The sequence below is a fragment of the Bos javanicus genome, chromosome 28, assembly GCF_032452875.1.
Source record: "Bos javanicus breed banteng chromosome 28, ARS-OSU_banteng_1.0, whole genome shotgun sequence".
Classification (NCBI taxonomy): Eukaryota; Metazoa; Chordata; class Mammalia; order Artiodactyla; family Bovidae; genus Bos; species Bos javanicus.
In genome coordinates this window covers 7,316,597-7,334,045 of record NC_083895.1, presented here as the reverse complement: position 1 = coordinate 7,334,045, position 17,449 = coordinate 7,316,597, and the positions used below count along the sequence as shown (strand labels likewise).

The following is a 17,449-nucleotide window of genomic DNA, read 5'->3' as shown; positions in this document are numbered from 1 at the left end:
ACCATCTAGTGGCCAGGCGCTAACACACCTTACAAGCAGATCGCCTTCTCTCCTAATAACTTCACGTAGCAGGTATCAACATCTCTGTTTTATAATTAAGGAGAAAGCCAGGGACTAAGTGACTTACCCAGTCCCAAGGGACGGGGCTAGGAAGCTAACCCAGTGTCACCCTGCAGGCAATTCCACCTGCATAGTTTTAACATGAAATAGAATCTTCCCTGGTGGCTCAGACGGTAACAGCGTCTGCCTACAATGCAGGAGACCGGGGTTCAATCCCTGAGTTGGGAAGATCTCCTGGAGAAGGAAATGGCAACCCATTCCAGTACCCTTGCCTGGAAAATCCAATGGACGGAAAAGCCTAGTAGGCTATGGGGTCGCAAAGAGTCGGACACGACTGAGCGACTTCACTTCACTCAAGAACAAACTGCGCATGAGAAAGTTACTTCACCACAAAGAAACCACTCTTCTCACCAATGAGAAGGAAGAGTGTTTAAGTTTCTAGGGTCCCTACGGAGGCACAGCCACAAAAACTCCTATATTTTTTTCTGGATTAATCATATTATTTTCAATATAACATATTGAACAGTAGTACCAACCTCATTGTATCACATATGGAGAATGGTCCACTTTAGTTGGCAGATGTGCTCTGCACGTGAAGGGGCTTCTGCCAGGAGCTCACCTCTGCACACAGCAGAGAAGATACACCCAGGTAGCCCAAGATGCACCGGCTTACCTCAGCGAGATGCAGAGTTCACTTATAGACACCCCAAATAAAGCGAGTATCATATTAAAGTGAGTCACATAAATTTTTTGGTGACTTGGTGCATTTGAAAGTTATATTCGTGCTATACACTTGTCCATTACGTGTGCAAATGCATGTCTAAACAAACAATATACTTTAATTAAAAAATACTTTATTACTAAAAAATGCTAACCATCATCTGAACTTGCAATAAGCCATACTCTTTTTGCTGGTAGATAATCTTGCCTCAGTGTTCATGGTTGCTGACTGATCTCAGCGGTGGTTGTTGAAGGTTGAAGTGGCTGTGGAAATTTCTTAAGACAACAATGAAGTCTGTCATACTGACCAAGTCCTCCTTTCATGAATGATTTCTCTGTAGTGTACACTGCTGTTTGAGAGTATTTTACCCACAGAACTTTCAAAACTGGAGTCAATCCTCTTAAATCCTACTGCTGTTTTATAAACTGTTTATGTTACATTCTAAATCTTTCTTGTCATGTCAACAATCTTCATAGCATCTTCACCAGGAGTAGATTCCGATGTCAAGAAACTACTTTCTTAGATTTTCCTGGTGGCCCAGTGGATAAGAATCAGCCTGCCAATGTAGGGGACATGGGTTCGATCCCTGGTCCAGGAAGATCCACATGCTGTGGGGCAACTAAGCCCACAAACCACCTAGTGCTGAGCTTGCACTCCACAAGGAGCCAGTGCAACGAGAAGCCACGTGCCACAACTACAGAGTACACCCTACTCTCCGCAGCTAGAGAAAGCCTGTGCACAGCAACGAAGACTCAGCACAGCCACAACTAAAAAGTGAACGTGTTTAAAGAAATAAATGATTTTTTAAAAAGAAACTACTTTCTTCACTCATCCAGAAGTAACTCCTCATCCCTTTAAGTTTTATCCTTAGATTGCAACAATTCAGCCACATCTTCAAGGCTCCACTTCTAAGTCTAGTTCTCTTGCTATTTTCACCTCATATGCAGTTACATCTTCTACTAATGTCTTGAATCCTTCAAAGTCATTTATGAGAGCTGGAATCAACTTCTTTCAAATTCTTGCTGATACTGTGACCTCTTCCCATGAATGTTCTTAATGGTGAATCCTTTCTATAAGGTTTTCAATTGACTTTGCTCAGACCCATCAAAGGAATCACTATACATGGCAGCTATACCCTCACAAAATATATTACTTAAATAATAAGACTTGAAAATCAATATTACTCCTTGATCCATGGGCTGCAGAATGGATAACAGCAGGCATGAAAACAGCATGAACCTCCTGCATCTCCATCAGAGCTCTAGGGTGACCAGGTGCATTGTCAATAAGCAGTCATATTTTGAAAGGAATCTTTTTTTCTGAGTGGTAGGTCTCAGCAATGGGCTTCATATACTCCTTAACTTTGTTGTAAACAGATGTGCTATCATTCAGGCTTTGTTGTTCATGTATAGAGCAGAAAAGGAATAAAGTTAGCATAATTTTGAAGGGTCCTAGGATTTCCAGGATGGTGAATGAGCACTGGCTTTGACTTCAAGTCACTAGCTGCACTGACCCCTAACAAGAGTCACTTTGTCCCGTGAAGTTTTGAAGGCAGGCACTGACCTCTCCTCTCCAGCTACCAAAGTCCCAGATGCCACCTTCTTCCAGTATAAGGCCGTTTCTTCTACACTGAAGATCTGTTGTTCAGTGCAGACACCTTCATTAACTGTCTCAGCCAGATCTTCTGGATAACCTGCAGCTTCTACATCAGCATTAGCTGCTCACCTTGCATGTTTATGTTATAAGATGGCTTCTTTTCCTAAACCTCATGAGCCAACCTCTGCCAACTTGAAATTTTTCTTCTATAGATTCCTCACCTCTTTCAGCCCGCCTTCATAGAATGGAAGTGAGTTTGGTCCTTTCTCTGGACTATGCTTTGGTTTAGAGGAATGTTGTGGCTGGTTTTATCTTCTATCCAGAAAGTTACAACTTTCGCCATTTCAAAAATAAGGCTGTTTTGCTTTCTCATCATTTATGTGATCACTGGAAAAACCCTTTTAATTTCCTTTAAGAACTTTACCTTTGCATTCACAGTCTGGCTAACTGGCACAGGAGGCCTAGCTTTCTGCCGTCTCAGCTTCCAACACACCCTCCTCACCAGGTTTAGTCACTCCTAGTTTTTGATTTAAAATGAGAGACATGCAGCTCTTCCTTTCACTTGAACACTGAGAGGCCACTGTATGGTTATTAACTGGCTCAACTTCAACGTTGCTGTGTCTCAGGGACTAGGGCGGCCCAACAAGGAGGAGAGCGACATGGGGAGGGCTGGTCAGCAGAGCAGTCAGGACACACACAACATTTATTAAGTTCACTGTCTTATGTTGCATGGTTTGTGCCACCCAAAACAATTACAACAGCAACATCAGGATCCCTGATCACAGACCACCATAGCAAATGTAATAATCATGAAAAAGTTTGCAATATTGTGAGAATTATCAACGTGTGATACGGAGACATGAAATGAGCAAACGCTGCAGGAAAATGGCATCAACAGACTTGTTGGACACAAGGTTGCCAGGAATCTTCAATTTGCAAAAAACGCAGTAGATGCAAAGTACAGTAAATGTGCCTGTATTAACTTCTAAATGGTCCTTATCAGCTGACAGTGTTCACAATAACTTTTTAAAATTTCAATTGCTTACTAAAAAATTTTAATCACTGTTTAAGCTTTTGGTAAAAGCTTGGTATTTTTGATGCCTGATAATCTTCTACAGACTTCCCTGGCGGCTCAGATGGTAAAGCGTCTGTCTACAATGCGGGAGACCTGGGTTTAATCCCTAGGTTGGGAAGATCCCCTGGAGAAGGAAATGGCAATCCACTCCAGTACTATTGCCTGGAAAATCCCATGGACAGAGGAGCCTGGTAGGCTACAGTCCATGGGGTTGCAGAGAGTCGGACACGACTGAGCGATTTCACTTCACTTCACTTCAATCTTCTACTAGGGGCTTCCCGTGTGGTGCTAGTGGTAAAGAATCTGCCTGCCAATGCAGGAGATGCAAGAGACACAAGTTTGACCCCTGGATCGGGAAGATCCCTGGAGCAGGAAATGGTAACCCACTCCAGTATCCGTGCCTGGAAAATCCCATGGACAGAAGAATCTGGCAGGGTATAATCCATGGGGCCACAAAGGGTCGGACATGACTGAACACACAAATATAATGAACCTTCTATTAGAAATTGCCTGAAGGAGATAAAGTTGATTATTTTTGCTACAGTGAAATAAATGGTGGTGACTATTCTAACTAATGAGGTAAATGCATACAAACAGAGGAGGACAGCCTAGACAAGGGAAAATCAACCATTCTGATTGACTGAAAAAGCAACCAATCAACCCGTTCAGTTTCTGAATATACAGTAATTTTATGTTTGTTTAACCTTGCTAGACATAGTATTCCAATAGGAAGTAGCTAATTTGCTTTTAAAACCTCACGTTATTATCTGAAGATAACCTAATAAAGTTTTTTAAAAATTACAAAAATTAACTGGAAGAAATTTTGATGAAGAGGCTGTGCAAGGTCACTAAGTAGCTCTCTACTCACAGCTGTTAGTTTCGAAGGAAAAAAGAGTAAACGTACGGGGAGAAACGGGACAATACCTTCAGTGGGTGATCAAGTTAACGTCACCAACCATCGCATGTCTCCAGATAAGACACTGAGAAAAATGTACCACCATGTACGGAAGTGTTTCAGGTGAATCTAATTCACAAGGAAACATCAGAAAACCCCAGAAGAGGAATATTCTTTTAAAACAAAACTGTATTCTTCAAAAATGTCAGTGTTGCAAAAGATTAAAAAAAAATGATTGTGGAAATGTTCCAGATTAAAGGAGGTTATGAAGATATGACAACTAAAGGTAATATCTAACTCCAGACTGAAGGAAAAGAAATGTTACAAAGAACACTGTTAAGTCAACTGACAAAACCAGCATACGAATGATAGATTAGATCAAAGTATTTTCTTTTGCAAAACTGACTGAGGTTGGTAACTGTGCCAATTATATAAAAGCATATCCTTATTCTTAGGAAAAAATACTACAGGACCTAAGTACTCTGATAGTTACAACATACTCTCAAATGGTTCCCACCCCCCGAATCTATACATTTACACACACACACACGAGGAGAGGGAAAAATTAAGGAGAATGTTAAAAACAGGTGACTCTAGAATAACAAGTCCACAGGGGGTCCTGTACTATCGTCATTCTTATAATTTTCTCTAAGACTAAAATTATATCCCAGTAAAGTTTTAAAAAGTTACAATCAATACACAAAACACTCATATGCACACTTTCTCAATATCAGATTCAAGAAAACCATCAACTCCTGGCATGTGAGCTCCCTTCTGACGGAGCACAGGGCTTTAGGCCAAAGAGCACAGGATGAGGATCAGAAGGAAGGACAGAGCAGGTGGGAAGAGGGAGAAAGGCCAGTTACAGACATCCTTTGCCAGTCCCACTTGCGGAGCACATCTCCCACGCTTCTTGGGCGGGCACGCAGGCAGCGTTACAGGAAGATGACGGATCCCGGGCAGTGGCCCGTGGGGCTGTCACCCCACAGAGCAGTACCGTGGCCAGCACTGAGAAGTGATGACCCCGCCCACCCGCCAGGGGGATCCAGCATATCATGGCAGGGGCTGCCATGACAAACCCTGCAGGGTGAACTGTGCAGCCAACCTTATACAAAACATTCGGCTTGTCTTCTATTTAGATTCACTGCAGGAATGATTTACTGACAAGTTTTAACTTTTTATGTTTGTACCAGATAGCTTTTAATTCCCCTTGATGATTTTGTAATATATATGTAAGATCATGAGATAGAGGAATAGAAAGTAAGGAGGAACCAAGACACAAATGCCAAGCTTGCTAATAGTGAAGGAAATACTAAAGCAGTGTTGGGCTCTTGTCAGCCTTACAAGAATGGATATACTGACCAGAACTTAATTTTTTTAAATTCTTTCTAAAGCTCAGTGGCCAGAAATACTAAGCAGCATTTCCAGGTCAACTGATTTTGTAAAAAAGAACCTTTCCGTAGAGAGTTGATCTCTCACCTTCAAATGAAGTTTCAAAGATCTGAAGCAGATTCTTATTTCAGAATCAAAAGAAGATCCTGCTCACAAATAGAAATATACATAGAAAGCCACATTTTGAACAAAACAGGAAAACGTTCAAACCATGTGGATCTTCTGGTTGTAACTCATTATTCCTTCCCTGGATCTTTACAAAAAATGAGACTGTTCAACTTATAAAATAAGGTTTTGAGGAGACGTCTCCTGTTCTTCAAAACCTTATAATCTACTACTGTCTTTTTTGTGAGCAGGAGATACACTGCGTGCCAACAAAATGTTAAATCCTATATTGCATCAGATTCTAATACAGCATTCAGGATGGCTGTCAAGTAGACTATTACACAAAAGGCCAACATTATCCTAACAGCCTTGATCATTAGGAAACTGAAAGTCAATCCTAATTACAGCAGCAGCAGAAAATAAAAAAGATCTATGAAAAACCTCACAACATTTTTTTTAAAAGAAGAGCTAGAAAGAGAATGATACTGTTTTTGGCTGTGGAGAATGAAAACTGTCCGGAAGATTAGGAAGTTCTGTATATCAAAGTAACTATAGTTTTGTATAGTTCAATCACTCCATATAAGACTCTGTAATGGAGTTCAACTCATGCCAGTTCTGCTGCTTATAAGCTGTTTGTCATCGGGCAAACCTTCTATGCTATGCCTGTTTCCTCTCATCTGTAAGACAGAAAACAGTGACAGACTTGTCTGAAGGATGAAATGAGTTAGTGCCTGGAGCACAAAACCGTTACTATTACCACCAATATCACCACAGTTTGGAAGAATGAGCAAACAAGAATGGATAAGGCACTGTTTTAAAGAATGACAACACAAGCAATTACCAGAGTACTGATGCAAGCATCAGATCAATGGAAGAGAACAGACAACCCTAAAGCATTATACACACATGTATTTTTTAATAAAATAAATTTAGCATAATAAGCTAATGAGAAATGACTTACTAACAGATGGTTTTGAAAAACCGGCTAAGTATTTGGAAGAAAATCAATTGAGAGTCTCATTGAATATTACATTCCAGATAAATCCAGATGGATTTTAAAGATGTTTTTTAAAAAAACACAAAGAAGAAACATATAGGTACAATTTTATATTAACTTGGAATAGGGACAGACTTTTACAATGTTAAAAAAAAGAAATAAAAAGGAAATCACCGAAGTGATAAACTGAGAAATGGAATCAATAAGATTTTTACAAAAGATCTCTTTAAGCTAAAAGGAAAAAAATGCGGAAATGAATGAACAACTTAGATGTTTAAAAACACCCACCAACTGAAAAAATTTTAGCCTCATTAGTACCTTAAAAATGCAAAGCAAAGCAAAGCAACATGTTTATCAAAAGTCAGTACAGTGCTCAGTGTTGGCAGAAGTACAGCAAGACAAACATGCCTGCACACACCAAGAGGTGCAAAGTGACACGTGTCACACATGCACCAACCCTGGAAATCCACGCCCTCCACCCAGTATTCCACATTATTCCACCTATAGGTCCCTACAGGGAAACAGCCATGGCGGATAAAGACTGAGGTGCAAAGACAGAGTCTTGCAAAGTTACTTGCAACAGTGATAAATAATCTCAGTGTCTGACACTGGGGGAGTAACAGTTACATCAGAGATGAAAATCCATACAATATATTATGCAATCAATAAAGTATTAATTTTTTCTTTATGGCCATGCCACATGGCTTATAGGATCTTAGTTCCACAACCACAACTGAACTCGTGCCCCCTCCGGGGAAGCACTGAGTCCTAACCACTGGACCACCAGGGAAATCCCAAAGTATCACAGTTTTGAAGATCACATGTGAGACCAATCCCATGTCACTCAATAACATTAAATGAAAAAGCCCACACCAATAAAACTATATTTGGCATTTTCCCCAATTCTGGATGACTATTAAAAAAAAAAAAAAAAAACAGGTATAGAAAAAGGGCAGAAAATACGCTAAGAATGGTTAACTCAGTGATGAGACTGAGTTATCCATATTTTCTTATCTTATACTTTTTACACATTTTCTACCTTAAGTATATGGAAATTTAATACTCAAGAAAATAGTAAATGATGTCAAATAAGGGAAGATGTAGCTATGGAATGAAAAAAACCCAGCAACAGTAAACTCTACAAGGGACCTTCTAAAAGCCTTACTGCTTCTAGAATGTTTACAGTCTGCTCCCTATTTCATTCCCACATGTGCCCATGGTAACCGCCTGAGGAAAAGCTTGAGCAAGACCTCACAGCAGGCTGGCCTCCCCCTCCAGGCCTCTCCCTTGGCCTCAAGCAGCTGCTTTTCAACTCACATATACGTTCTTATTTCCCAACCCACAAGAACAGCCCTGCTGACCTAATCAAAGAATAATTTTTCTTATGCTTCTCACAGTATTTAAAAATAAAAAAACTCAGGATATTTTTCAACCATAGTGAAATTTCTTATACAGAGGAGGCACTTAAGAGATATTTCTTAACTTATTGTCAGAATTTGCGTTTTTGTACATCCTGGGCAACTGGATGTATGGAAACTGTCTATCTGTATAAAGACTCTCCCCTGCCTGGAGACATAACACTCCCAGACTTCAGACAATACTACAAATCTACAGTAATAAAACCAGCATGGTATTGACACAAAAACAGACATATAGATCAATAGAACAGACCTCTGCTGCTGCTGCTGCTAACTCGCTTCAGTTGTGTCCGACTCTGCGACCCCATAGACGGCAGCCCACCAGGCTCCCCAGTCCCTGGGATTCTCCAGGCAAAAATACTGGAGTGGGTTGCTATTTCCTTCTCCAATGCATGAAAGTGAAAAGTGAAAGTGAAGTCGCTCAGGTGTGTCCGACTCTTAGCGACCCCATGGACTGCAGCCTGCCAGGTTCCTCCATCCCTGGGATTTTCCAGGCAAGAGTACTGGAGTGGGGTGCCATTGCCTTCTCTGGAACAGACTAGACAGCCCAAAAATAAACCTACACACTTAGGGTTAATTAATCCTCAACAATGGAGGCAGGAACGTATTGAGAAATTGATGATGGGAAAAAAGACACACTCTTCAGCAAGTGGTGTTGGGAAAGCTGGACAGCTGCATGAAAATCAATGAAGTTAGAAGGTATCCTCTCACTCAAAATGGCTTAAAGACTTAAAAAATAAAAACAAGACACCATAAAACTCATAGAAGACAACACAGGCAAAGCATTCTGACATAAATTGTACCAATGTTTTCTTAGATCTCAAGGCAGTAGAAATAGAAACAAAAATAAACAAATGGGACCTAATCAAACTTACAAGCATTGCCACAGCAAAGAAAACCATAAGCAAAATGAAAAAACCTACAGAATGAGAAGAACATATTTGCAAACAATGCAACCAACAAGGGCTTAATTTCTAAATATACAAACAACTCATACAATTCAATAACAACAAAAAAACAAACAACCCAATCAAAAAACAGGCAGAATACCTAAATAGACATTTCTCCAAAGCAGACATAAAGATGGCCAATAGGCATAGGAAAAGATGCTCAACATCATTAATTATTAGAGCAATGCAAATTAAAACTACAAGGAAGCACAACCTCACACTGGTCAGAATCAGTTCAGTTCAGTCGCTCAGTCATGTCTGACTCTTTGCGACCCCAATGAATCGCAGCAGGCCAGGCCTCCCTGTCCATCACCAACTCCCGGAGTTCACTGAGACTCACGTCCATCGAGTCAGTGATACCATCCAGCCATCTCATCCTCTGTCGTCCCCTTCTCCTCCTGCCCCCAATCCCTCCCAGCATCACAGTCTTTTCCAATGAGTCCACTCTTCACATGAGGTGGCCAAAGTACTGGAGTTTCAGCTTTAGCATCATTCCTTCCAAAGAAATCCCAGGGCTGATCTCCTTCAGAATAGACTGGTTGGATCTCCTTGCAGTCCAAGGGACTCTCAAGAGTCTTCTCTAACACCATAGTTCAAAAGCATCAATTCTTTGGTGACATTAAAAAAAAAATCTACAAGTAATAATTTCTGGAGAGGATGTGGAGAAAAAAGGGAACCCTACACTCCACTATTGGTGGGAATGCAAGTTCATGCAGCCACAATGGAAAATAGTATGGAGATTCCTCATAAAACAAAAAATAGAGTTGCCATATGATCTAGCAATTCTACTCCTGGGCATATATCCAGAGAAAACTCTAATTCAAAAAGATACCTGCACCTCTTACATTCATAGCAGCATATTCTCAGTAGCCAAGACATGGAAATAACCAAAAAGTCCACTGACAGAAGAATGGATAAAGAAAAAAAAAAAAAAAAAAAAATATATATATATATATAATGGAATACTAGTCAGCCATGAAAAAGAATGAAATAATGCCATCTGCAGCAATATGGATGCCACCAGAGATTATCATACTAAGTGAAGTAAGTCAAAAGAAAGAAAAGTATCATATGCTATCACTTATACACGGAATCTATATGGCACAGGGGCTTCCCTGGTGGCCCAGAGGTTGGGAATCCACCTGCAGGGGACACAGGTTCAAGCCTTAGTCCAGGACCTGGGATCTCACATGCCGCAGTGCAATGAAGCCCGCATGCTGCAGCTACTGAAGCCCTCGCACTCGGCAGCCTGTGCTCTGAACAGCAGGAGGCACCACAGTGAGAGGTCCATGCACCTCAACTAGAGAAAGCCTTTGTGCAGCAATGGGGAGCCTGTGTGCCACAATGAAGACCCAGCACAGCCAAAGGAGTAAACAAATAAATAGCAAAATAAAAATTAAATAGAAATAGCACAAATGAACTTATCTAGAAAACAGAAACAGGTTCACAGCACAGAGAACAAACTCGTGGTGGCCAAGGGAGAAGAGGGGGTAGGGATGGCCTGGGAGTTTGGGGTGTCAGTCACTCAGTTGTGTCCGACTCTTGTGACCCCATGGACTGTAGCCCACCAAGCTCCTCCATTCATGGGGTTCTTCAGGCAAGAATACTGAGGTGAGTAGCCATTCTCTTTCCCAGGGGATCTTTCCAACCCAGGGATTGAACCTGGGTCTCCTGCACTACAGGCAGATTCTTTACCACTGAGCCACCAGGGCAGCCCTTGGGGGTTAGCAGATGTAAACTACTATACATAGACTGGATAAACAACAAGGTTCTATTATATAGCACAGGGAACCATATTCAATATTCTGGGATAAACCATAATAGAAAATAATACAAAAAAGAATGCATATATGTATATAACAGTCATTTTGCTATACAGCAGAAATTAACACAACACTGTAGATCAACAATATTTCAATTAAAAAACATTTTAAATAGGCTCTGACTGCCTAAATGTGTTCTAAAACTTTCAGTTTACTTTGGTTTCCAATGACCAATTGGAATTGGTCATTCCAATTGCCAATAATAAAATCTGTCTCTCTAATCTCCTATTTTTGTTGCCCAGTTACTTTAAAAATTTGTTTTTCTTTTTTTTCCTTCAGTATAAAGGCAAAACACTAACTCCTTTTCCTTTCTTCATTCCAATGAAATACATGAGAGGGAAGAAAAATTTCTGCTTCAGAAAAGAAACTGATGACCTTGACCTGAAGCCTTGGAATTTTTCCTACCTAGAATGTGAAAGTCTGGGTTTGGTAATCAAACTATAAAATACTGGAAAAGTCTGGGTTTTTTCCTCTTTTAATTAAAAAAAAAAAAAGGGAGAGCGATTCTAGCTCTTATTCAGGTCAGTACACGATTTCTTATATAATCCTGCAGCTAGACATCAAACCCATATGTACACACTGCTCTCCCGGGATTGTCTGCTCTAAGCAAGGTGCGTAAAAATCAATTCCTTATATCGATCCAGTACCCAAAGCCAGAGTCATCATCTGGAATTTTATTTGAAGTATTTCACTTGCTTCTCTAACATTTAAGTGGAGAGGTATGTACTGGATGGTAAAATAACTAGAGATAAAAATACCATGTTTCCTGACGGCTTCCACACAATACAACAGGCACCCGAGTCCCCAGCAGAGGGTATGAGAGAAAGTTCCGAGAGAAAGAAATTTAGAGGAGCAGCAGCTGCTACCAAAACACAGTGCAAGACCCCGAGGGCCCTCAGAGTCAGAAGCTGCCCTTTGCAGGCACACCCAACACTTGCAGGAGCCCTGAGCACTTACCAAAGCCTGTCTATTTCAGCTGAGCCCTGAGTATCGAAAAAAAAAAAAAAAAGAGCAGAGAAGCCAAGATATGAGGAGCCCGCTGACCACAGAAAGGGCAAATGACAAGGGTGGAAGGCTGGCACGTGGGGGGCAGGCTGAGCCGTGTGTAGGAGGATGGGGAGGATGACGGGCTGCAGGAAGGCCACCCAGCACAGAGTTGATAAAGAACTGCCTCTCGAGACGGGTCCATACTATTCAATTTTCACAAAAGTATATCAGAGTTGTAAGTCGATAACAGACGATACAAAACCCATAGTCCTTATATGGTCCACAAAAACCTTGCATGGCGTGACTCCACCCACCTCAGCAAGCGTCCCTCCTTCCCCACCTGCTCCTGCCCAGGGCCCCGAGGCCTCGGCGTCTCTGCTCCTGTCACCCACAACATTCTCCCCAGACGTCTACAAAACACCCCAGTATTCTCTCCCAGAAGTGATGGTGCCCTTCTCACCTTTTCATTTCATCCAAATGCCGCCACCCCAGAGCTCTTTCCTGGTCACCAGATCTAAAGTCAGCTCCTCTCATCTCTCTCACAGCACTCCTTTTTCTTGGCAGCATTTATGACAATTATCCATTTATTTGCTTAATATCTACATTCCCACTAGAATGAGAGTTTTGAGAGAGTAGAAAACACGTTTTGCTCATGACTGTATATCAAGAATTTGATAAATGTTTGATGAATGAATGCAAAAAACAAGTAATACACAACCTACAAAGCCAAAAGTTGGTTCTTTGAAAAGATCAACTAAACTGACAAACCTTTAGTTTTGTCCAAAAAGAGACAACAGTTAAAATGCATGAAAGAAGGGAAAATATAACAGATTTTGCAAAGTAAAAAGGATTATAGGTGAATATATGAACAACTGTATGCCAAATTAAGTAACTTTCTATCTAACAACATGGACAAATAAATTACTAACAGACACACAATTACCAGAACTAATTCAGCATGAAATAAAAAAACCAGCAGATGCATAACAAGTAAAGAAATTGAATTCATAATTAGAAAGCTTCCCATAAAGAAAAACCTAGGCCCACATGGCTTCACTGGTCAATTCCAGCAAACATTTCAAGAAAAATTAATACCAATTCTTCACAAACTCACGGAATTGGGCTTCTGGATGAAGCAATTAGGAAAGAAAAAATAAAAGGCAACCAAAGCAAATAGGAAGAAGTAAAATTTTCCCCATTTGCAGATGATATCATTTTGTAAATAGAAAATTCTGAGAAATTCACTGAAGAACTATTAGTCTGCCTAGGTTGCAGGATACATTAGTAATGAACATTCTAAAAATAAAATTGGCAAACTTTCACAAAAAGGTATAAATTTTTTAAAAAGAAGTATAAGACTTGTATGCTGGAAACCTCAGAACAATGTGACTGAACAAAATCAAAGACAGTCTAAGAAAATATAAAGATAAGTCAAGTTCATGGGTCAAAAGATTCAATATTGTTAAGATGGCAATGGGGCTTCCCTCATAGCTTAATTGGTAAAGAATCTGTGTGCAATGCAGGAGACCCAGGGTTGGGAAGATCCCCTGGAGAAGGAAATACCCACTCCAGTCTTCTTGTCTGGAGAATCCTACAGACAGAGGAGCCTGGCAGGGTACAGTCCTTGGGATCGCAAGAATCAGACACGGCTTAGTGACTAAACCACCACCACCAAGATGGCAATACTCCCCAAACTGATTTACATGTTCAACACAACCTCTATCAACATCCCAGCTTCAGTCATCAAACACTGTCATTCTGATATAAGAACAGATGGAACTGACATGAGGATAAACTGAAGAGAATTGAAAACAGAATTGAACTGATTTGTAAAAGAGTGTCAATATAATTAAATGGAGAAAGAGTCTTTTCAACAAACAGTTCTGAAACAACTGGATATTTACATGCAAAAGAATGTTAATCCATACCTTACGCCATACACAAAAACCAATTCAAAGCAGACCACAGACCTAAATGCATTAGTAAAGCTATAAAGTTCTTGGAAGAACAGATGGAAATAAATCTCCATCAAACAGCATCAGGCAAAGCATTCTTTGGTAAAACGCCACAGCACAAACAACATAAGAAAAATAGATGAACCAGACTTTTCAAAAAAAAAACATTTGTGTCATCACATCTAGAAAGTAAAGACAACTACAGAATAGATAAATACAGGCGTCCCTTGGTATCCAAGGGAGACCAGTCGCAGGGCCCTCCCACACACACCAAATCCAAGGATGCTCAGATCCCTCATATGAAATGGCACAGCAGTTTGTCTCCACAACCACAGACGTGGAAGGCACAGCCAACCACATACCAGCAAATCAGTTATCTGAAAACAGACTGGTATCCAGAACTCACACGGAAATCTTACAACTCAGTAATAAAAGGACAACTGAAGCAATTAAAAAATGGGCTAAAGAAAAAGACATTTCTCCAAAGAAAATATACAAATGGCCAATAAGTACGTGAAAAGATGCTCGACATCAGAGATCAACAGGGAAGTGCATATCAAAACCACAATGCGATACCACATCACACCTACGAGACTGTACATAATTAGAAAGAGACAGTAATTAGCAAGGCTATAGAGAAAATGAAACCCCCATTCGTTGCAGGTGGGAATGTAAAACAGCACCGCTGGTTTGGAAAACACTAGTGATTTCTCAAAAAGTTATATATATAATTATTACCTCATGACCCAGCGTTTCCACTTATAGGTATATACCCAAGAGAACTAAAACAGATCTCTACACTAAAACTTGTACGTAAATGTTCAGAGCAGCATCATTCATAATAGCAAAAAGTAGAAACACATCCAAATGCTTATTAGCTGAAGAATAAATTATCTGTGGTGTATCTATACAGTGCAATATTATATCGCCATTAGCTGAAGAATAAATTATCTGTGGTGTATCTATACAATGCAATATTATATAGCCATAAAAGGAACAAAGTACAGATATACGCTGTGATATTATGTAAGTATTATGCTAAATAAAATAAGCTAGTCACAAAAGACCACATACTATATTATTTCCTTCTCAGAAAATATTCAGAATAGCCAAATCTGCAGACAAAAAAGTAGGATAGTGGTTGCAAAGAACAGCAGAGACACAGGAATGGAGATTGCTTATGGGAATGGGGCTTCTTTTGGGGATGACAAAAATGTTCAAAAATTGGGCTATGATAGTTGGTTGCACAATCCTGTAAGTGAATGAGAAAAAAACTGAACTGTATATTTCAAATGGGTGAATTGTGCAGTATGTGAATTATATCTCAAAATGTGCTCAGTTGCTCAGTCATGTCCAATTCTTTGTGACCCCTGTGGACTATAGCCCACCAGGATCCTCAGTCCAAGGGATTCTCCAGGCACGAATACTAGAGCGGGTGGCCATTTCCTGCTTCAAGAGATCTTCCCGACACAGGGATTGAACCTGTGTCTCCTACGTCTCCTCCTTTGGCAGGCAGACTTTTTACTGCTGAGCCACCTGGGAAGCCCAACCTCAATAATGCTGTTTTGTGTGTGTGTGTTTTTTTTTTTTAATAACAGGTAATACAGTGATGTTGGAGAAGGCAATGGCACCCCCACTCCAGTACTCTTGCCTGGAAAATCCCATGGACGGAGGAGCCTGGCAGGCTGCAGTCCATGGGTCGCTAGAGTCGGACACGACTGAGCGACTTCACTTTCACTTTTCACTTTCATGCATTGGAGAAGGAAATGGCAACTCACTCCAGTGTTCTTGCCTGGAGAATCCCAGGGACGGGGAAGCCTGGTGGGCTGCCGTCTATGGGGTCGCACAGAGTAAAACCGACTGAAGTGACTTAGCAGTAGCAGCAGCAATACAGTGATGTAATGTATTAAGTTCTTACCATTATGTTTATACAATGACATTTTACATTCCTATCCTAAACATTTATTTGTTGTGGTGTGAAGACAGGGTTAAAATATAAACAAGGGGAAGATCAGAGGAAAGACTTATCTTTGGGGTCTGTGGAAGATTGGCATCAAAGCCCACCCAGGATAAAGTCTTTTACATGTACTGAATTTCTGTGACAAAGAATTTACTTATAGTTCAGAGTGACAGTAAATTACATAAGCTCAATCACTTGAAGACTTTTAAGCTGTAAAGCACAAAACTGATGTCTCTGTAGAGCAAAAGCCGCTCTGTTCCCGGGGCTAGCAATTCCCACAAGGTACTAAGAACAGCAGGGCTTCAGAAGCAGAAAGACACACTCACATTCCTCAAGACCGGGAGCGCCAGCTGCTCAAAGGACGTCAGATCCACCACGTACTGCCCTACACGGCACTCACGCTTTCCAGTCAGAGGCTCTGACCTGAAACAAAAGGATAGTGCATTCCTTGTTGAGAGACCCCTGTACTGACTTCTGATTTTTAGCTGCTCCACTGAGCCTCTGGCCTTCTCCATGTGCTAAACCATCCTTAAAAACCACCTACACAGAGAGTGGCAGTGAGCAAAGCTGATCTGATTCCTCATTCTCTCCTGAGAACAGGGCTAACGCTGGTGCACACACCACTACCCACAGCCTGGCAGTTACCTCCAAGAGCTGGTGTATCACCTGTCTTAGAAGAGTGATAGGAACAGGGCCACAAGGTACCAAGTGAGAAAAGCTTACTATTCAGTGGAATAAGTCTGCCCTGAAATATGGTATTTTCAACTTTGGTTTTCATATGATGACTTCAACCTCTGTTTTCTTTGATGCCAAGAAAGCCATAAAGGCTCAAAAGACAGAAGGGACCACCTGGCTCAGCCCTGGGCCCCAGGAGAATAAAACACCAGAGGGACTCCCTTGGTGGTCCAGTGGTTAAGATTCTGCGCTTCCAATGCAGGGGGCGTAGGTTTGATCTCTTAGTCGGGGAACTAAGACCCTGCATGCCGTGAGGCATGGTCAAAAAAAAAAAAAAGAAAAAACACTTCAGAAATGAAGCTGCAGTACCCAATTCTGGATAAAGGTCCTCGGATGCCAGACAACGTGACAACATCAAACCCTATTCTTCTTCCTCCCTGTCTGACTTCTTCTGTATAAAACCCATCGACAGGCATGCCAGAGGACTTTAAAACTTCAGTGGCTTTCTGGATCAGCGTTGTTTTTCCAACTCCTAGAGGGAAAAAAAAAAAAAAAAGCCTATCAGGAACCACTGCCTTGTTGGAGCACAACAACCAGGAGAGAAATGGGCTTCAAACAGCTTTTATGAATATTAACTTCACTTAACTTTGATTGCTCCAGGTGTTAAAACTTTTTAATTTCAAGTAGAAAACAAGCATAATAAAAATGTGAATGGTACACTGAAGTTTATTTTTAAATTCTGAAACATTATTAGTTTTGTCACACACATAATCAGAGAACCAACTTAGTGGCTTTCTGATGATAATTTCAAGTGCAATTTGCATCCTACAAGACAAGCTT

General features: G+C 40.7%; 1 protein-coding gene across 2 annotated transcripts in view; it reads right to left on the bottom strand.

Moving 5' to 3' along the window:
- NTPCR (nucleoside-triphosphatase, cancer-related) overlaps positions 1-17,449 on the bottom strand; it is a 38,235-nt gene that overhangs the window by 15,266 nt on the left and 5,520 nt on the right. For both annotated transcript variants that reach the window (XM_061404845.1, XM_061404846.1), the window contains 2 exons: positions 16,979-17,141; positions 16,261-16,357 (listed from right to left, as the gene is read on the bottom strand). In XM_061404845.1, the coding sequence (XP_061260829.1) occupies positions 16,261-16,357; positions 16,979-17,141 (260 nt within the window). The remainder of the gene's footprint in view (positions 1-16,260; positions 16,358-16,978; positions 17,142-17,449) is intronic.